At 35.1% G+C, this 23,827-nt stretch overlaps 1 protein-coding gene across 5 annotated transcripts in view; it reads right to left on the bottom strand.

Moving 5' to 3' along the window:
• Nucleotides 1-266: 266 nt before the first annotated feature.
• The window catches only part of LOC145685812 (uncharacterized), a 37,540-nt gene continuing 13,979 nt past the window's right edge, over nt 267-23,827 (bottom strand). For 4 of the 5 annotated variants that reach the window (XM_081758377.1, XM_081758378.1, XM_081758379.1 and 1 more), the window contains exon 3: nt 267-3,704. In XM_081758377.1, coding sequence (XP_081614503.1) covers nt 2,567-3,704 — 1,138 coding nt within the window. In that variant the 3' untranslated portion in view covers nt 267-2,566. Of the gene's footprint in view, nt 4,726-23,827 lie in introns of all 5 variants that reach the window. The other variant, XM_081758382.1, reaches the window with a different exon arrangement.

Raw genomic sequence — 23,827 nt, 5'->3', positions numbered from 1 at the left:
TCTACTTATTTTCCAAGCTAATTTATAAGTTTTTACTTACATTAACATATGTTTATTTCTTTCTCAAATAGAGCTTTTACAGTATTTTTCTATACAATGGACGTTAATACTGAAATAATACAAATATTCATAGTACAGAAAAAGAAAATTCAATGGTAATTACTGGTGATTATCCCAAATCATAGTGTGAATTTCTGGGACAATGGTCAATCTTTGGTATACATATTTAAAATATAATACGGTAATTACCAGTGTATATTTTTACCATGATGGTGTGTATGGATGAAGGAAGAATGCCTTCGTAACTATACGAGAGATCAGTAGATCAGACCCATTTAAAGGGTGAAAAAACATGTAATTTGTCAAATACTGGTCTTATATTGTCAATTATTGGGAGTTACCCTATAGGAGAGAGTTTACTAGAAAATCCTGTTCTAAGCGGAATAGTACAGACACCCATAACCCGGCTTCATATTGAGTGGTTTCTATCACACGTTGAAGTGAGACATGACGTCACACAGACACATCAACATACTAACGTTTAAAAGGAAACGCACATACACAATGCGCAAAACAGACGTGGGTAGGGTGAACCATGTTCCTACGGACAATTACACCCCACACAAATAACTCAGATCACACACACACACACATTGAGTGAAGCGACTCACGTGTACTTACGGCGGAAGCTAAAGAACTGGCATAAAATTAGGATTGCAAATCGGAAACACTCAATGTAAGAAGAATAATTTTATTTCTACTGCACTGAAAAGGGAACATGAATCGGGTAGGGATTTACTAGCTACGAAACTGTTATGCACTTTCAAACTTTGCTCACTTCTTACGTGTTACATTGTTCTAATCAGTTGTAAACTATCATATTTTAAAAAAAATAATGTTATAAGAATGGAATGGGACAAAAAAGCATCAAAGATCAAGTTTTGTTTCTACTTAGGCTTGCATCACTATGAGCGCACCACGCTAAATCCGTTGAACTAATTTCTTACTTTTCAAAATAAATGCATGTTTTCGGGCAATTTCTCTTCCCTTCAGGTTTTAGAAGACACTCTTCTGTTTCTATGTTCCCGCCCGAAATTTACAGGAATCCGTATGGGCTTGCGTAAAATGCACATGTTATAAATCAAGAAATAAATATTTTACGGGGTTACCAACAACTAACACGTAACCAGCAATTCGGTCAGTAACTTTTAACTTATTTTCCTAAAAACTGAATTAAAGATTTATCTGTGGAAAGTATATAGCTTGCATATATATATATATATATATATATATATATATATATATATATATATATATATAGTGCTTACTCAAACTTACATTATTATTCAATGGTAGGTTCGATTTTGTCTATTGTGACACAGCATGTGCATGTCAACATGCGCGCTACCAACGTTGATCTTGTATAAAATTCTTTTCATTCCCTTAGTACGAAGTTTTTAATTTTGCATGTACGACGTGTCCTGCTAAATGGGTTTTCTAATGAATCATCCGACAATCTTGGAAATTGTGAGGCTTTACACCAGTATGAGGACATGCGTTGCCAAACTTGATTTTCTTCCTAATCCCTTTTCACACTTTTGGCATATGTAGTTTTTCTCCGATATGTGTGAACATGTGTTTTGCAAAATCTGATTTTTCAATAAATGTCTGTCCACAGTAATAGTAGGTTTTTTACGTCTATGTGTGAGCATGTCTTGCCGATTCTGATTTCCAAATAAACTTTTCGCACTCTTGGAACGTTGATTTTTTACTTGTATTTGAGAGCATGTCTTCCCAAATCTGACATTTCAGTAAAACCCTTTATATTCGTGACACTTGTGAGGTATTTCACCTGTATGTGTGAGCCTGTGTTTTGCCAATCGTGATTTCCCAATAAATCCCTTTCCACACTCTTGAATATTTTTAGTGAGTGTGTGTTTTGCCAATCGTGTTTTCCCAATAAATCCCTTTCCACACTCTTGAATATTTTTACTGGGTGTTAGAACATATGACTTGGTAAATCGGCCTTTTTAATAAATAAGTTTCCACACTCTTGACTCTTGTAGGGTTTTCGCCTGTATGTGAAAAATTTCTCGTTACAAATCTGACTTACTAAATCCATTTCCACACTCTTGTCACCTGTAAGAGTTTTCAACTTTGTGTGAACTTGTTTTGCTAATCCTGATTTTCCAATAAGTCCCTTTCCATACTCTTGGGAGTTGTGAGATTTTTCACCTGTATGTGAAAGCATATCTTCTCCCTAATCTGACTTTTAATAAATTCATATTCAGTCTCTTGACACTTGTGAGATTTTTCACCTGTATGTGCGCACATGTTTTGCCAATCCGGCTTGCCCAATAAATCACTTTCCTCACTATTGGCATTCTCGAGGTTTCTCACCTGTATGTGAGAACATGTCTTGTCAAATCTGACTCTTTAATAAATCCCTTTCCACATTCTTGGCATATGTGAAGTTTTTTACATGTATGCGTGAACATGTGTCTTGCCAAATCGTACTTCCTAGTAAATCCCTTTCCACACTCTAGGCAATTGTGAGGGTGTCCATCTACATGTGTGAACATGTGATTTTCCAAATCGTATTTCCCAATAAATTCCTTTCCACACTCTTGGCAGCTGTAAGGTTTTTACTTGTATGTAAGAACATGTGTCTTTTAAAACGTGACTTTCTAATAAATCCCTTTCCACACTCCGGGCACCTGTGACGTTTCTCACCTGTATGTGAGAACATGTGATTTGCCAAATCTGATTTTTTAACATATCCCTTTCCACACTCTAGGCAACTGTGAGGTCTTTCACCTGTATGCGTGAACATGTGTCTTACCAAGTTTGATTTTTGAATGAATCCTTTACCACACTCTAGGCAATTGTGAGGTTTTCTTCCTGTATGTGTGAACGTATGTTTTGCCAAATCGTATTTCGTAATAAATCCCTTTCCGCACTCTAGGCAATTGTGAGGGTGTTTACCTGTATGTTTAAACTTGTGTTTTGCCAAATCATATTTGCGAGTAAATCCCTTCCCACACTCTTGGCAGTTGTGAGGTTTTTCACTTGTATGTGAGAACATGTGTTTTTTTAGAGATGATTTCCAAATATATTCCTTTGCACACTCTTGGCATTTGTGAGGTTTTTCATCAGTATGTGTGAACATGTGTTTTGCCAAATTTGATTTTTCAATGAATCTTTTACCACACTCTTGGCATTTCTGAGGTTTTTCACCTGTGTGTGAGTACATGTGACTTGCCAAATCTGATTTATAAACAAATCCGTTTCCACACTCTAGGCATTTGTGTGGTTTTTCACCTGTATGCGTGAACATGTGTTTTGCCAAATTTGATTTTTCAATGAATCTTTTACCACACTCTTGGCATTTCTGAGGTTTTTCACCTGTGTGTGTAAGCGTGTGTTTTGCCAAAAGGGATTTATCAATAAATCCCCGTCCACACACTTTACACTTGTGAGGTTTTTCACCTGTATGTATCAAAACGTGTCTTGTCAAGTATGAACTGCGTGTAAATTCCTTGCCACACACTTGGCATATGTGATTTTTTTTAAGTGAATATTTTAAAATGTGAGTTGCCAAATATGAACTGCGAGTAAATCCCTTTCCACATTCTCTCCCCGTCTGAGGTTTTTCTGGTGAATGAGATTTTTTGTGATTTCGTCTAATAAAGGCATTTGCTTTTCTGGAAGGAGTGTTTAAGAAACTTACAAAAAACAAAGAACAGAAACTGGAAATATATAATATGAAACTCCAGAAAACGGAAACGCTGGTATAAAAAATACACACTAATAGGGAGATACTTATTTGTACTATTTAAAATATGAGGGGTTCACAGGCATTCGGACGTTATTTTTTGTGATAAAATGAAGTTTCATAACATTGAACATGAAATATTACTAGTACATATCAAGGAACATTTGTTGTTGTAGTGAACGAACATGATATTATAGATGAATATGGAGGCAGGAAGTCAATGAATATGTTTAAGAAATATATTGTTAAAATATGTCAGAAAATTTAGTAAATGCGACAACTTGCTACAATTACAAATACCAGATACTGTTACTATAACGAGAAGGAAAAAGAGGAAGGCTATACCAAATTTTAAAAATTTTGCACAAAATGTTATTTGAAGCTGATAATAATAACTGCTGATGTTTTCAATAACCTCGGATTGCTTTGATATATTAAATTTTCATAAAAATTACGATCTTCATGTCCATTGATATAATTATATCTACGTAATAAATTTGATACATATCTAGATGTTTTTGTCCATAAAACCTTTTAAGAAACATCGACTTTTCAATTCCTGGTATCTTTTCACCTATTCATAAGAAATGTGATTGTAGAATTCGACGATAGGATAATGAGGATAAACAGTGCGCCGGTCGTCTCATTGAGGTTGATAGTAATAGAAGCTTTTAAGCTTCATAGGTTATAACGCTGGAACGTCCTTATCTTGCAACACGAAAAACAAGTGTGCTATTCTTCTAGATTCCTGGTAACACGTAGATTTACAGTTTGTAATAGCCTCATGTAATGACTTTGGACGAAACAAATACTATATTTGGTTTGCAACACTCATATTGCAAGGAATGTCAAATAGCGTCTCCTGGGTATTATTTGAATTGCGAAAAACTTCAGTGTTTATTGTTGTTACTTTAAAAGCTAAAGGAGCAGGTCCAGATAAATGGTCCACTCTATATTTTAAAGAAATGAAAGAAACGTGTTATACATTACATTATTAATGAGTAACCATCTGAGTTCTTTGAAATAAATTTTCTAGTATCTTCAGTGCCTACCTTCAATTGGGTCTTTGTCATATTACTTTCATTGAAATGGGAATCATAAAAGAACGCAATTAGAAATAAACGTGAAAAATTTTCATGTCACGAGTCTCTCTTCTTAGATAAAGAGAACTTAATACACATAACTATCAATCAAAGCAAATGAGTCGTGCACAAGTGTTGAGGAAAATACTGCACCCCCCCCCAAAGCAACAAGATCATTGTATTACTTCTCAGTACGTATATTTCACATCCACTTTCTCTTAGCTCAGGAAGGGAGAAAATCGTTTGAAATTAAATTTTATACTGAAGTTGCCACTGTCTCTGACTGGAATGAAGATTCTATGAGTAAATGAACGTATGTAAATGTAGGCTAAACTTGGGTTTTTTACGAGTGGGTTATGGCAGGATGGTGAAATCTGCTGTATTAAATCTCTACTAAAAACCAGTGGGCTAGTGATCTATGTTTTAACTGCTGACAGGGCTATTTGTGTTGTTTTCAATTATATGTATCACATTTCCATTTTGGAGTATGACACAAAATTAATATAGTACGTACATACATCTATCACACATCATCTAATAGTTTACTGTCCACAGGTTTGCCAGCACAGAAGAAATTTTAGGAAAACTAGGTTTTCATGTGGATGTCATTAAATATTATTAAGATGTGAACCCATATGTCTTAAACACAATATATATTCTTCTTTTGAAATTTTAATATTTGCAACGCCTTACACTGCCGAGGTTCTTGTGGCATAAGTCTTCAGAAATTTCATCAAGCAAACGAAGTATTATCATAATTTTTCTTCTAAATTGCAAAACTTTCCAGTTCCTAACGTATCATTTGAGGAAACTATGTCCAATAATCACACTTTCTTTCTGCATTATTCACACTTATATTACGTATTTCATTCAGGAGTTATTAGGCAACAATCTTGACGGGACAATTCTTTGTCAACTTTCTTCACTAAATATATTTATGCAATTTCAAAGGGTTCGTGCATTATATGACTTATTTAAACAACTGCTTGAGGCAGTGAAACATACATAATACTATATATCTAATGTTGTGATGAATACTCAATCTTTACAAACCGTTATAACGACGAAAATAGAAAAGGAATTAACATTTAAAATAATGTTTTAGAAAATATATTCTTTTCCCGTTTTTATCAATGCATTCTAAAAAACAGTACACATTTCATTCATATCATCTCAGCTAAAGTTCCATTTGTTTGTAAAAAAAAATGCGTCCTGAAACTGGTCAATTTTCACTCCTGTAAAAAGATCGAGAACCTGTACAAGTCCGGAACCGGGGACAACGTGCATAGCTTACCCTGGTTGTATTTACTGAACGATCTGTGAAATTGAAAAGTTGAAGTAATGCTTTGGTTTTCTGGACACACTTGTTGTAGAGGCTGCACCTTCGTGATGAAATGTGTGTTCTGCTGGCTTCAAGCAGATAAAATATTTGTTGTGATCACGTTTCGGAAAGTGTGAATGAAGACCGAAAAAGAGTTAAATATTTGCAACAGCCCTGACCTTCATTTGAAGTTTTGATAAATATTAGTAGTACACTATTTAACTTTAGAAGCAGTGTTAAACCCAGAATATAATAGAATATACCCTTCACTGTTAAACTTCAGTACACGTTCGGTAATATACGAAAACGATTCGCTCTGTGATTCACCTAAACGGAAAGCTTATAGAGCCAGAAATAAAACTTCTTCACTGGATTAAACCAAGACAACCTGGATTTATATCACTCACTTTCTTCTCGTTGTATAATGTCATATCATTTTTCGACTTACATAACCGACTGTATAGCATTTTCTTTAACAGGAATCCTACGTAACACCTGTACATTATTGATTCAAGCGACATGACCTACCTATCCTAGACATTTCGATTTCATTGTTCGTGTAATAATATGTGAACTCTTCCTATCAACTATACTTGGAGCGACGTAAATTTTCTTTCAATTCACCTCACACTACTGTGATTCAGGTCACTCGCCCGAAGTTTTGTTCTCAAAATTCGTCAGTATTCCTTCCTCCAAGTTAATAACCAATTATATAATACAATAGTCTGGATTTATTACAATATTTTGTAATTTAGCTTAATTCAAGGCGAGATAGATAGAAAAATCATCATTTTCTCAATGGTAGTGTTCCATGTGAATTGTTTACATTTGAGAAGATATCTTGTGATCTTAATGAAGAATTTCTCCTTCATACCCGATGGCAACGATTATTGAAAGTTTCTACGTTAGAAAATAAACAGTAGCTGCCTGAGAAGCCTATTTCAATATATACATTTATTGCCATGATTACAGCAAGAAATATCACTGACATAAATTATTATAAACCGTGCGTCGCATGGTCTGTAAGCCGAATAGTAGTTTCACAAAAATCCCTTACTACTACTCAACTACAGTGTGGTTCAGAGCCCACAAAAATAGTAGAGTTCAGAACCTTGTTGATGCATAAGGAAAAGTAGTCAATTACATGATAAAACACAAATGGCTTAATGCTCTAATGGAGGGTATATATAAAGCAGAAATTAGTACGAAATTTCTAACACCTAAGTATAATACAAATTCGGGTATCCAGCAGTACGCGGATAAGCGAGATTAAGAAAGAATAAAAATTGTTTTATTGATCAGATAGGAAGCTTTAATCAATTAACTGGTGTCTTGGTTTCATGCTGCAAAAAGTTATGTCATAAGATATGTGACTAAGTTTATGTAATTAGAGCCAAGAATTGTTACTAATTGCTGCAGTATCGAGTAATATAAGATAATCGAAGGCATATCTGAGTAAGAGTCATCCATCCCATCTAAATTTGACGACAATTTACCTGAAATATATAGACCAGCCTAAAGATGAAATGTTGTATTGTCTGTAATGATACAATACCAGTAATAAGAGAGAAACAGGAAGATGTGTGAAAATACACAAAGAATAAAGATAGCCTACGAGAATTCGCCTGTACATATCACATAACATTTGTATTTTTTTAAGAACTAAGTGTAACGAACAGTGCTATTCAAGAACAGAGGAAAGAACGGTAGACTGTTCCATGTGCATCTTTGAAAATTAACTATTCCAAATATTAGCATTAACATATAAGAATATATGAGAAATCTACTCCATTAAAAATGTACGAATATGTTTAGTTATAGTGTACAGTTGGCACAAAATGAACAACACCACAATTGGTACGTATTCATGTTTAAATTACCTTTTTGGTGTACGCCAGAAATGCTGAACTAAAGTTATTCTTAAACACATATAAATATTAAATTCATCCATAAGCAATCACTCCAATAATTATAGGTATTGGAACTTGTGATAATAATATAACTTTACTAGTGTATTAATAGAGTTGTTACAACGAAGTGAAACGAAAATTAAAATATAGAAATTCTTACCAGATATATACACTACTCCTTAAGAAAATGTTCGTGGTATCGAAATACAAGCAAACAGAAAATTACAACTTGTAACGTTCTTTTCACACAATCATTTCTTTTTCGTACGAATCTTATCCAAATGAAACCAACAGGTCCTATAGTACTATAGATTAACTGACTCCATTATTTCCCTCAGGGTAGTGTGATATTTGTATTTTTGCCTAATGTCGGAAAAGGTATATTTGAAAATGTGATTCAAGTCAATGCGGAACGAAATCAGATGGTGTGAAAGAAGTATTACCACTGAATGAATTGACTTGTCGAAAAGAAACACATATCTAGGACTACAATAACGCACACAAGCACTGCTTAGCATAGACGAAAATTATACCTGAATGCTGATTGTAAAACTGAACGAAAGATGTAAACCACAAGCCATTAGTTTCAAACCTCTAAAGCCAATCATTCTATTATATTATTGATTCATTTGAATAAGAGTCATATTGAACACGTTAATTATGGTTTGCCTTTCGAGCCCTCACTTAGATTACGTACGCGGCATTGGCTTGGAAGGCGTGGTTCAATTCCCGGCGGTGGTTATGTGGTTCGGATACCAGGTTAGACTGTAGATCAACGTCTGATATAGCCTCTTCATATTATAGAAATAACAGTACTTCAGCTGCTTTTGTTCTCGAATTTATATGCAGCCGCGTATACCCAACAGATGATCAAACATGTTTTAGTAAAATTATCACATTTGTTTATCCATATATTAAACACGAATATCTGCGAAGCACTTCTGACCTCCTCGAAAACAGATTAGGTATTTTTTAAAAGTGAAAATGCGTCCTTTAGTAATAATTTAATATTATGTAGTTTCCCGTTTCATGTGAAGGATGTTCTGAGATTACTGCCAGTAAAAGCCTGGAATTCACGTGGAAAATCACAAATTAAAGAGCAATGCAAGATAAATTTATCACAAATTGAATTTTTGCTCATATTCCAACATACATTCACACTTTTACTCTATTGTTGACAGTATGCAAATTACTGATGAACCATTATTCAGCATGTGACTAACCGTTTATAAGACAGTGTATGTACTCTATTATGAGTAACCACTTACCTTATGGTGAACCTTAAACGTAAATAATATCTCGTCTTGATAAGCAGTTGGTAATGACGCGTTTGTTACTAATCTCATATGACTGAAGTAAAGATTATGTCCATGAATGACTACTTCTTATGCATTTAATATGAACAATACAAAAAGTTGTAATGATCTTATCTTTATTTTTTTACTGGCTGTTATAACTACTGAATTTTAATATAAGTGTTGTAATATTTGTTTTATTTACATTTGTACACTTATTCATTGTAATATCACATAGATGACTGAAAAACAGAGTACATACCGGTACTCAAGACTGTAGGGCAATATTAGTAAATTCAGAATCAGCAGATATATACGTGACTGTCATATTCTAAGTTCAGAATAACTATGTGTATATATATATATATATATATATATATATATATATATATATATATATATATATCAGCGTGGTCGTGCATGAATATCAGAAAATTTGGGAAATGTATCTACAGGTAAAAACAAGCAAAAAAATGTCATATCAACATTGGGTGAATGCGGCTTCGTTTGGACGCTAGAGGCGTCTGAAATATCACCTTCCGAGGCGGCAATTTGCAATATCTCAAGAACGGAGAGAAATACGAATGTCGGGTCAAAACATATTAAAGGAAACTCCAGACGAAGAATCCAATTATGCTTAAGTAATGGCGAAACAGTGGCGGCGCTAGAGAGGTACAAAGAAAGTGAATGGAACATGGAGATAAGTGAACAATTTACACTGAAAAATTGTAGGAGGGGATGTTACTTGGAACATGCAACAACAAATGTTAATGGACAAAGGCAACAACGGCTAGTCTGTAGAGACTTTATGGGAGGCGGATTGTAGGAATACAGTATCTTTGTAATGGTGAGAAATAGGAATGTCGGGTCAAAAGATATCAAAGGAAATTTCATCCGAAGAATCCAATTATGTATAAGTGATGGCAAAACACTGGCGGCGCCAGGGGAAGCATAAAGAAAGTGAATGAAATGCGGAGAAAGGTGAACAATTTACACTGACAAACTGTAGGAGCGGATGTTATATGGAACATGCAGCATTAAATGTTAATGAACAAAGGCAACAATGGCTGCGCTGTAGAGACACTATGAGAGGTGGAATGCTGAAATACAGTATCATTTTAACGGAGAAATAGAAATGTCGGGTGAAAAGATATCAAAGGAAATCCCATCCGAAGAATCCAACTATACACACGTACTGCGGAACAGTGGCGGCGCATGGGAGGTGCAAAGAAACTGTTAAACACTCTTAGTGATGAAACGTGCAGATCGTAAAAACACGTATGGAAGGTGGGACCCAGTGTACTGTAAAAACAAGAGGTATCGTACTTACTATGGTCAACATAATGCCATTCTATAGCAGCTGTTCAATATGTTCTCCTTGTTCTTCGAGACAGACAGTTACACGATGGCGTAAGGATTCTCTGACTGGTGCCAATATCGCTAGCGTTTGCCATAATGTGGCAAATACAGCACATACACGCTGGCGAAGATCTTCAACATCATGCAGGGGCCGTGTATACACGAGACTCTTCACGTAACCCCACAGGAAAAAAATCTAGGGGAGTCAGGTCGTGTGAACGTGGGGGCCATGCTTGTCTTCCACCACGACCTTTCCACCTGCGTGAAAATGTTTTGTTCAGATATGCACGAATGGTGTGACATGAGTCGGCAGGAGCGTCATCATGCATAAACCACATACACTGTCGTGTCCTCAGTGGCACATCTTCAAGCAGAATAGGTAGGTTCTGAGTCAGAAACTGGAGATACGATTTTGCGTTCAATCGCTGTGGTAAGAAGTGTGTTCCCACAACGTAGTCGCCAATAATACCAGCCCACACATGCAATTGGAAACGCTGTTGATGCTTCGTCTCTACATGCATGCGGGTTGTTGAGTGCCCATCGATGGTCATTGTGGAAATTTGTGATGCCATCCCGTGTGAATAATGCCTCATCCGAGAACAATACCTGTGTTAGAAAGGCCGGTAATACACGGCAGCGGCGGTATAACCAACGACAGAAACATCGTCGGGTTTCATAGTCACCATCGTATAACGCATGCGTTCGTTGTACGTGGTATGGTCTGAGATTATTACTATGCAAGATGGTTAGCACGACTTGATGCGAAACGTGTTCCTGCCTTGTTATTCGTCGGGTACTAATACTAGGGTTCCAGGTCACATGTCGGAGTACCCTCTCTTCCAATGGGGGTGTTCGAACGCGTCGTCGTCTCGGAATGTCTGTGTTGGGAAGGAATGACCCAGTGTCCCGCAATCGCTGATGAATACGAATAAACATCCTCGGTGCTGGAATTTGTCGATGTGGGTAGCGTTCCGCATATGATCTACGTGTTTCTTCTGCTACGCTAAGCCGTACATCAAATGCATATATGCCATTTCGGCGTTAGTGTATACTATCCTATTCATTGTGTTGCATTACACACAGTACTTGTCCGTCCCGCGCTTGTCAACATCAACACTGTTTCACACGACACAAAGTAAACCACATTCACATACACATGGATCTCTGCCCTGCCTGTAGAGTGTAGCATTAAAACACTTGTGCTGTTACTGTCATTGCCCCATTCAGTACGAAAGAACTGTGCGCTGTCCTCTGCACCTTCGATGCGAACGCTCTCGTTACCCACGCTTTCACTACTCCTATAACTAACTCTACTACGCGACGCTCTGCATGCCCCCTTGTTCCTTCTACTGTAACTATGCGCCCTTTGTCATCGGACATGTATCATACAGTACACCTAGAGTTGTATTCCTTGTTTCCTGATTGCTTTCAAATAGTTGTGTTTTCACCAATTTCAACTTTTCTCCGCGTTTCATTCACATTCTTTGTTCTCCCCCTGGCGCCGCCACTGTTTGCCATCACTTATACATAACTGGATTCTTCGGATGGGATTTCATTTGATATCTTTTGACCCGACATTCCTAATTTTCACCATTACAAAGATACTGTATTCCTACAATCCGCCTCCCATAAAGTCCCTACAGACTAGCCGTTGTTGCCTTTGTTCATTAACATTTGTTGTTGCATGTTACAAGTAACATCTCCTCCTACAATTTTTCAGTGTAAATTGTTCACTCATCTCCATGTTTCATTCACTTTCTTTGTGCCCCTCTAGCGCCGCCGCTGTTTCGCCATTACTTATGCATAATTGGATTCTTCGGATGGGGGTTCCTTTGATATGTTTTGACCCGACATTCGTATTTCTCTGTATATATATATATATATATATATATATATATATAGATAGATAGATAGTAATCTGCAAGTGGTCTAGTTGCGGAAATTTGTTAGCAAAAAGACCTCTTTTCATTATCTACTTTTATTAAAGTGGCCTATTTGCTGATTGAGGTGGTCTATTGGCAGAATCTTGGTGGTCTATTAGCCGACTTGAGAAATTTGTGGTCTAAATGCGTAGTAAGGCTTGCCAACCTCTGCATTCTCTACAATATAACCGTGCACAGTAGATAGCTTCATTGTTGGCAATCATGCGATTTAAGGTTTACCGCTAGTCGGCCATACTGAATTAGGTTTTCCTGGTTAAATCTCATTTCAGGGTAGACGTATCATATCATTTCCATCAGAAATATATTTCTTCCCTAAATAGTTCTACCTTACTAGTTCATCACATTTTATTTTGCTCATGGTAGTGACTACGCTTTTCCTACTCATTTGAGATAGTTCTTATCAGCTTAAACAGCTAGGCGGTAAGATGTAAACTCATTTCAGGGGTACACATTTTATAAAGGTAACCGAGAAAGTTATGTCGCTTTTACAACCACCACCTTCTAACATCGTTGTCACCTAAGACGTACCTGGAAAATCAAAAATGATCCTCATAAACATCGACGTTCTATAAAGCCAAGGATCCCATCGCGGTGGTCCGTGAAGCGAAGAAATCAAATGAATTTTCCACCTCTACTAGGAATTTGAAGTGGCTTCCTCTAAGGTGATTGTACAAGAAATGGAACAGGTGATAATCGGGTGTACAATGTCCGGGGAGTGTGACGGATATAATAGTATTTAATGCAAGGCGTAAAATGGTGTCCCGAGTCACCCTACCCACGTAGGGCTTAGCGTTGTCCTGTAACAAGAGGACCCCTTTGTGGTTCAGAAGTACTGGCTCCAGAGCTTTGAGTTTTTCTTGAACACGGATCAACTGCTGACAGTACACAGTTACATTGATTCTCTGGCCAGCTTGTAACATGTCCCCATACATGATGCCGCAAGCAGTCCACCAAACACACAGGAGGACATTCTTCTGGTGCAGTGCTGGTTTCGGCTGTTTTAGAACCAGTTCATGGGATGCTAACCAATAACGACGGTATTGTGGAACTTCGTACAGGACCCACTTCTCATCACATGTCAACAACCTGTCCAGAAATGGGTCTTTCCTCAGACGAGAAAACAAAGAAACATATGGGTCTGCTCGTGTTGCCTTCTTGCCCGGAGTCAATTCATTTGATTTGATTTGATTTGAGTTTCACGTCCCTTTCAGCAGCGAGGCTATATAAGACGGGACCTATTGATTAATGTGGAATCCGAACCACATGAGCTTCCGCCCGGAATCGAACCCAGGTCTCCCTCACCAAAGGCGCGTACGCTAACCGCTTAGCTACGAAGGAGCTCAGGAGTCAATTCATGTGAGACTCACCTACCCAACTTGTAGTGCTTCCCAAGTTGATGGAGGTGCTGCCGAATGGTTTCTCCACTCACACTGAATTGTAGTTCCTGTTCCTCATATGTTTGGAAACTGTTAGCCTCAATTGCTGGCTGACGATCTTCATTTTGTACATGTGTTGGTCTTCTGGCATATGGGGCGTCTTCGAGTGTTTCGTCACCGTCCTTAAAGTTGCTAAACCACTGCTGCACTGTCCCGTAGTCACGACACCCTTACCAAAGGCCTGGTATATATTCCGCCCCTCTGCATTGGCGTTTGACCCCAGTTTGAACTTGTACACCATACAAGCACTTACGACGTTATGTGGAGGTCCCATGTTCATTCTGTCCTTATGCAAGTTCACGGTATAAGTGAACTGCCAGAACCAAGTAGTATGTTGGATATAACCACACCAACAACTGACTTTGGCATTATCTTCATTTGCATTCAACTCACGGTATGAGAGCCAATTGAACACAGATCTCCACAAAAATCGACAGAACTTTCTTGGTTACCTTTATAATAAGTTGTAGTGGAAGTCCGCCAATACAGTTTTGTTAATATATTCAACTTTTAATATTCTCAAAGTTATAAGACAGTAATATTCTGGATTAGGATTTCTAAACGACAACAGTTTATATAAGTAAATACTTGTTTACTTATACTAATACGAATTAAAGATGCACTGATTTTTTAAAGTTGAGATATGTAATTAGCGGTGATGCTTAGATAATTAGAAAATTCAAGTGCACTGCAACCTGCTACAATCCTTCTCAAAAAATATACATAATTCAAGTGCATTTCACACCATGATGTTTATTTTAAACGTATGAGTATAGGAAAAACTGTATTCAGCAATTTTGTTGTTTTTTTAAACATATTTTTTTTTACTTTAACATACTTTAACATATACGTATTTAAATTATGTCGAGTTTATTACTTTTATAGAAAACATAAATTTAGACATCTAATACAGTACTTTAATTCATTTTTCGTTAAATAGGTAAAGAACTCAACTATAGATGCTCAATGGTAAAGTGCTCATCTATGGTGCATAGGATCCCTGGTTTGATCCCGGTTTTCATTTAGGTTTTTTTTGTGGTGGCAAAAAGTATGTGCATTGAAATTTCAAGTTCTTCTGCTCTCGGTCGTCTTCATTCCACAATTTCGTTCATTATCATCATCATCGTCTCCCTTAATTTAGATGTATAACGTGAGAAATTAACAAAAGAAAACATCGTGTTCGTGGGTTCTCTTGGGTTCCTCCTTTCCTCCCACATAAAACTCAAAAATTTCATTTAATTTCATTTCAAAAATAGAAGACTTACGAAATTGCTGTGGAAATATTTTATTTACAATCAGAAGGGATTCACTCCCTCATTATTGACATGTGTAAAGATAGAACAATATTACGTATGTAACTGTAGAACACTTTTATTTATTTGAATACCGGGGAAATGAGATAATTTCAATGTCTAGTTCTCGATTGATTTTAAATTCACGTAGTAGGGATGATTGTGAAGCCTCAAAAGATATGCACCACATTGAGTCAATTTTATTATTATGATTATTATTATTATTACGAAAGTAATAATATAGCTTATCCTGCAAAATTGTTTTAAATGTTTACAACATGGGGTTGCTTTGATCCACCTTTCACCCCTTTAGGGGGATTTCACTCTATACTAGTAAAGCCATCGATTTATTTCTGATTGATCCCAAGCACTAAAGACTGTGAAAAATCCTAAAAGAAAATATTAACTAAAGACCTTTTATCAATATCGATTGACATTTACTTGATATCTTGGATTTTTTTAAAAATCGTCGGATGGAATGTAACACTGTCCAACAACGAAAATGTAAATTGAACAAAATCAGCTAATTCTTATTGATTTTGTGGTGCTGATCACGAATATGAAAGTTATTTTCAAATATTAGCTCTACTTTTCGTTTTACAGGCAAGTCTAATAATAACGCTTCAAAAATATTCGCTTCATATATTCGCTTCTTTGGGATAAAATGTTACACTGATCTGGCAACACTGGAGAAACTATATGATCGCTTGGTTTCATTGTGTTCCTTATCTCAGTAGTGTTTTGCCATTGTTAGAAAGGACAGGTTTAGTGCAGTTATCAGCGTTTTGGGTGTGACGTTTGTGTAGTGAAGGACATAAAAATACAACTACAAGTACGCAAAAAATACTGGTATTTCGAATGTATATTTTTAAATAATTGTCGGAACTATTTTAAGTGACAGTTTGAGGATTTCAATAAACAAAAATGCCGCGAAATTGTGTAAACAGTGCGGATAGCTTCTGCTACGTGTGTGGGGAAGTGACATTTTCCTCACAAATGCAGACTATAACACCACTAATAAGAAAAGCCTATCAATATTACTTTGGTTGTAAAATTGGGGACCAAGATAAATCTTGGGCACCCCACATTGTGTGTAACACTTGTGCCAGCAATGTAAGAAATTGGATTAATGGGAAGGGGCGCTCAATGCCTTTTGCAGTGCCCATGATTTGGAGGGAGCCAAGCGACCACATCAGAGACTGTTATTTTTGTATGTTTTTTCCGTCAAGAAGGGAATTTCCACGAAGAAGAAGCGGGCCTTGATCTATCCTAACATTCCTTCTGCAATGCGCCCTGTCCCACATGGAGAAGGACTACCTGTTCCTGACCCACCTAAAGAATACGATCTTTTTTCTGATGATGATCAAGAAATTGAAGCTCCTGAATCAAGTACTTCGAAGGACCCTACGTTTGTTGTAGAAGAACCTCCATGTGAAATACATAGACTTACTCAAGAGGAACTAAGTGATCTAATCAGAGACTTGGACCTCTCGAAAAGCAAAGCCGAAATTTTAGCGTGGAATTTATGGAATTTATTGCAGGAAAAAGTAAATATTTCAGTGTATCGGAATAGGGAGATGTTCACTTCATTTTTTACTATGGAAGACACACTTGTGGCATCTACAGATGTAAATGGTCTCATGAGGGCACTTAAAATTAATTACGAACCTACGGAGTGGAGACTCTTTATAGATTCGTCCAAGGTCAGTTTAAAGGCAGTGCTTTTACATATTGGAAATGAACTTCCTTCAATTCCTGTAGGTTACGCAGTTCATATGAAGGAATCTTATGAAAACTTGAAACGTTTACTTAAAGCCATTAAATATTACGATTTTCAGTGGCTCATTTGGGGTGACCTTAAAGTAATAACACTGTTGCTAGGAATGCAGTTAGGGTATACAAAGCATTGTTGCTTTATATGTGAATGGGACAGTAGAGATCGTGGATGTCATAACCGCAAAAGTGATTGGAGTACCAGAGAAACTCTTCAGCCGGGAGTGAAAAATGTGCAGCATGAACCACTGGTAGATCGTAACCGAATTTTGCTTCCCCCTCTACATATTAAATAAGGTCTTATGAAAAGTTTTGTTAAGAGCATGAACCAAGAGGATGAGGCCTATAAGTACCTAAGAGGACAATTCCCTCGATTAAGTGATGCCAGAGTTAAAGAGATTGTTTTCATAGGGCCACAGATTAGGCAACTATTGAAAGACCACAATTTCGACGAAATTCTTCAAGGTGAGGAGAAAGCTGCGTGGGAAAGCTTGAAGAGTGTATGTTCACAGTTCTTGGGAGGACACCGAGCAACAAATTACAAACAACTGGTAGCAAAGTTGTTATTGTGCTACGAAAATCTTGGTTGCAATATGTCTCTGAAACTACACTTTCTTCATTCACATCTAGACTTCTTTCCCGAAGATTGTGGAGCAGTAAGTGACGAACATGGTGAGCGTTTCCATCAAGATATTGCAGCCATGGAGAAGAGATATGAGAGAAAGTGGAGTTCTAACATATTGGCCGACTACTGTTGGACTATTGCAAAAGACGCTCCAGATGTAATCTACAAAAGGCAAGCCAAGCGAAGACGCTCAAAATAAAATAAACATAATCCTGTACAAGGGATCACTTGAAACTTTTGTCTACATTGCAGTGTAGTTCTTGCACAAAAAGGTATTTGTATATATTTTTTATCTTTTGATGTTAATACTGATTTTTATTACGGAATTGTTAATGCTTAACTTCACCACGGTCACTTTATTTTCTGTATCGCTGTAAAACTGGTATTTGCGCAATTTTGAAAAAGGAAGTACAAGGGTATAGAAAGCTATAGGTTAGGGCACTTCTTAACTCCCCAGATATCACATCACAGCGAAATAGATAAAAAAAAGTGAAATGTAGATTTTTACAAGGATTTTGCTTAAATGTTCTATAAATATTAATACATTTGTATATATACAGCTACTGTTGTACAAGGGCGTTTTTTTTCACAACCTGAGCTAAGAAAATTTTTCTATAATCACTTGCTTTCATATTATGCTTAAATGAATGTAAAAATCGCAATTTCAAAGAATTTACATACTTTCGATCAAAAGTTGTTGAACAGTGCAATCTCTTTATATTTCACTAATTTCAGTTCTTCCAAGAAGGGCTCAAAGAAAATATGCGTCATATTGCAACATTTTTTTTAAACGAAAATTATTGTGGAACATATTTATTTAAATGAGATAAATTCACCCTTCCATTCTTGACAAATATTAGTGACGAACTGGGATATTATCGGAATCCGCTAAGAAAATTCTACATTGTGTTTTCTCGAATAATTATTAATATTATTAATATAATATATATATGTAATTAATAATACATATACATTTATAACTAATGTAATGTACTGAACAAAAAGGAGAATATCGTAAAAATAAACTACTAAATGTTTTACAAAATGAAGTACGTTACAATGCGTTTCTGCAGGGAAGAATTTGCCATTAATATTGTTCCTAACAGGAATATTTTGCCCTATGAGCTGGCTTTCGTTCCTGTATAAATTGAAACTGATGGAAGAATGTAACTACAGGAAATTTTACACTAATCTGTACATGTAATAATCTACTTCTACACTTAAGGTCTATAATATGTTTGTATTAATATACTGTTCAAACAACTATATTATCTCTTTAAATTCTACAATAGATTATTGTACAAAATTGTCCAAAGATGAGATATGCATATCAATTGATAAATCTAGTTGAACCTAAGAACCTGACATGCAAGAGGATAAAACCTTTTGTGTACTTTTCGAAAAACTCTGCAAAAATAAATATTAATGGCGCTTAAAAATTGTTATTAGTGGCCAACAATAGCAGGCTCAGTAACATTACACCTAATAAGGCAAAATTGATATTAAAAAAAAAAAAAAAAACTTCACCAAGCTTTTCTTTATAACACCAGCAAGAAGGCAGTACTTTCTTTGGTTAAAAATACAATAAATTAAAATCATCATTAACTTTAATTTTAACAGAATATATCAAAAATCTAGGATTGTAATTGTAATAATGTATCCCCTTGAACTAGGATCATATGAGTCTTACCGCCTCGGACAAGGTGCTGATAACTATAGGAAATATGTGAAAGACGTGTGTGAATTGCCATCTCGCCACTTTCTACTTTTGATTCCTAACCAAAGCCATACTTTTAGGCTCGTATTTATGTAAGTGCTATTCTGTGCTCGAGCACAGGGCGACAGAATTTAATGAGCTGCAAAATTTTGGATTTTTTTTTTTTTTACAATTCACAATAAAGTAATATTTAAAACTAGCAACCTACAGAGTCCCGTGCAAACGCTAGAAAATATCTTAATGTGTTTAATTCGCACTAGTTACAGTAGTTACTAATTAGCTAACTTATCTGATTGTTTCTAAAATATGCAGTCCTTTCAAAGAATATTTCTTTTCAGTAGCGTATGCAAGGGGAGAGATTTCGGGGTTTGAAATCCTATTTGAGCAAAATGTCATGTAAAAGAAGTAAAAGATACACACACAGACACACACACACACACACATATATATATATATATATATATATATATATAATGAGCTTGGGGAGTCTGAATCTCCCTTGACGAACTTGTGCGTAAGCTACTGATTGTGTTCCTCTTCCCATTTTTTTTATTGCTTTCTGGTTTGAATGAAATTTGCAAGTACAGGGCAAGCATGAAGATGATCACCAGCTTTATTATTAAAATATATTTAATGCTTTTCGATTTTTCTTCAAAACAATCAATAATGAAAGAAAATAAAAGACTAGTGTGAAGTTGGATCACCCAATATTATTTTATAAACGACTCTTAATATTTTTCGATACAAATTATTTTCTTTTGAGACCAATCAGAAAGAAACGAAAAACAAATGATTGGCATGAGTCGAATTCAAATTTAAAAGTAGAATTAGTAGTATGAATTTACCACCAAATGTATCCTGTAAATATTTGCTTTCGTTTTTCGATTTTCTTCCTCAAACAATCACGAACAAACGAAAAATAAGCCACGTTCATTAATGTAAATATATCCTTATGTTTATCGAAACAAACTACTTTTCTTCAGAATGATCAACAACAAACCGATATAAAGAATATTGATTTTGGTTTTGAATCAAATTTTCTAAGTGAAGGAACTAAGGTAAATTTGGCAACATTCCAGCTTTATTTAAATATACCTTTATGATTTTGAAAACAAATATCTCTTTCTTTTAAAATCCATCAATAACTTCAGGTTTGATCTAAATTAAAGAGTAGAGGAGGGCAGTGAACGTGTAAAGATGTCTTAATAATTTTCGAAGGAAGCTATTTCTTTCAATAGAATCATTAACAACTGAAAAACAAACAACCGGCTTCGGTTTCGAATCAAAATTTGAAAGTGGTGGGTCAGTATGAAGTTAGTCCCAGCTTTGTTTTTAAATATATCTTAAAGTTTTTCGAAACAAACTATTTTTTCCTTCAAGACAATCAAAAACTAAAGATTGATTTTGGTTTTGAATCGAAATTTGAAAGTGAGTGGGTCATTGTGAATTTTGCCTCCAACTTTGTTTTGTATATATTTCTTTATGTTTATGGAAACAAATGATTGTTTCTTCCAAACAGTAACAACACACACAAAAAAAGAAAGGATTGATTTTAGTTTCAAGTCGAAATTTTAAAGTGCGAGGGGGGGGGGAGGCACCTTTATAGATGTATGTGAAAGTGGTCTCACAAATATCAAGTATAACTCACTGATCAGATAAGAAACCTTAGTCTCTGTCTGTGTAATTCTCCGCATCTCCTCCCTAATGCTGGTAAATAGTATTTGTTTTTTTGGCAATATAATTGTATTTTTCCACTTTTAAATGATTGAAATCTACTTTTAATTTCGTAAAAAAATGTGTGGCACGCTTAATTCATGTTCGACATTAGAAAATTTTATCTATTGTGTATCGTTATATTGTAGTTTATCTACTGTGCAAGGTTGGCAGCGTTACTCCGCATTTAGACCACAAAAACACAATGTTGCAAATTAGGTAGCACGTAATAAAACATCAATTGGGCAAGAACATTAATCATGTGACTTTTAAAAGGAACCGTAAAGTGCATTTTCTCATGTCAATTAGGAATTCGTGTTCATAAATTGAATTCCACCATTAACTTACACTCAGTTTCAAGTATTTGATTTAAAACATCGGTCAAATGACAATGTAGTATTCAGATAGGAGATGGTGACACTGAATTCTGCAAATAGACCACAAGCAGCTTGAAGTAAAAATTGTCATGTACAATTTCACCCTAAAGGAAAATATATTTCAAACCTTATTTTCCTTAAACGTTTATGGAGAATTAGATTACTCCGGTTTTTGGCGAAATCTGGTTCTTTTTTCCGCATATAGACCACTTTTTTTGTTTTATAATAAATATTTTCATATTAAACACTCAATTAGGATGAAAAACCTATTTTAATAGCCAATAACACAACATTAAACAATTATAGATACTCACAACAGTTAATATCAGAAATTTTAAAAAAATAATTTTTTTTCACTTTTTCCTCTGATGACCGAACATCATTCTTGACTATCACATTGACTTTTATGTCCCAAATATGCAAACTTTTTTATTCGAAGGTTGATAATATAGTTGATGAAGATTAAGTTGTTCCTTTCAGCTCTTTAATGCCTATCAAATATCAATATTCTAAAAATAAAACACTTTTCTTTGTGATTTTCATAGTCGGCAAATAGACCACTTTGGGACATGTTTTTCTCAGTTGATAATACAATTTTGCAATGAAACACTAGTTGGCTTTTACTTTTTTGGTTAATTCTACGCAATTCACTGAACCTACTATAATTTATTATACCGTCGTACTACTTTTAGACCTATAAATTCGAGTTTGCAAATAGGCCACTTTCAAGCAGCAATAGATAGATAGATAGATCGGTTATTCTAAAAATGTCGCCAACGGACAAAAGAGCAACACGCGATTTCCACTATGTGGCTACATCGCATTGCAGATAAAGGAACACACAGTTAATCTACCATTCCGTCAAATAATTACATCGATTCTTTCCAGATAGCAGTTAAAGCCGATAGACGTTGGTATCAGCACCATGTATTAGCGTCGGTACACAAATATGCACAATTCACTAGTGCATAGAAGAGCAAATACCAAGTTAACGCAAATTGTTTGTACAAAAATACCTATATTCTTCCTAAATTACTTTAATTTTATTGTTTGTAATGAATCGATAATAATCAATTGTTTAAAAGAGAATGACTCAGATCTAAATACTTGGTAAATTCAAATAAATTCTGCTTCATTGTTTAGATGTTTTTATAATGCATCACCGCAATTTAATGAGATCTCAAACTATAGTTTTATACATAAACTTTTAATATTCTTTCTAGTAAAAAGCACAATTAAATGGCATAGATAATTGAAATTAATTACATTAATTATACAATTAGATCGTAGAAGGAAAAACAAAAAGTACAACACAGTGGGATTTGAACTAGGTAAAAATAAATCTCTTAAATTTACAAAATAATTGTCAAAGAGACATGCCTTAGCAAGCTCGCTTACCGAGCCAACTGCAAAATCTGATGTTACAAATATTCTACATAAACTATGTGACTATCTTCAGACTGACTTTGGTAAACAAAGTATTATTTTGTTCTCAGTCACCAAAGATAAAATAATATTTCGAAAAACAAATTAAACATATTTTATGTAATAATAAAAAATTTGACATTCCAAACTATGAAGTGGTGTAATCTTTGTGGCGTAGTTGAAACATACTTTAAAATTTAAAAAAATAAATGACCGTTTTTCTTACATAACTTTACGTTAACTTGTTTCTAAACTATAATTCCCATAATTTATGAGCTAATGCATTGACAATAAGTAACATTTATTGTGGCGTACGTTCTGTGAAAGAATAACATGTAATTTCTATTGTTAAGTGTAGAAAACTCACAGTAAATTTCAACTTTTATCTATTTGTTCGTTCTTGATCACTGCTTATGTTGCATGGTGTACAGTTTTACGAGGTGCTATCTACTTTAGGATATTATTGCATTTCATTTTCCTTCCCTAAAATAATACCTTAATCAAGTCTAGAGTGTTATTATCTTGGTTTATGTCTAAATAAATATACAAATCAATATACTTGCCAACTGATACACTTTGAAAACAATATTGATGCGCAAAACATGCACCAACTGTACAACAGTTGTATATATATTCTCCTTAAGGGGGCAGACTACTAAATATTTTTGAAAAGTTGACAATTATTCTTTTGCCCATTTCTCGTAAGTGAAAAAAGATAATGAAATGTAACTTACCACAATAATAGATAATGTTATTCTACATCAGAAAATACATATCTATAAGT

The sequence above is a fragment of the Thermobia domestica genome, chromosome 5 (assembly GCF_964235325.1).
Source record: "Thermobia domestica chromosome 5, izTheDome1.hap1.1, whole genome shotgun sequence".
NCBI lineage: Eukaryota > Metazoa > Arthropoda > Insecta > Zygentoma > Lepismatidae > Thermobia > Thermobia domestica.
Note: the sequence above shows the minus strand (reverse complement) of the source record. Positions and strands in the feature narration are given on the sequence as shown.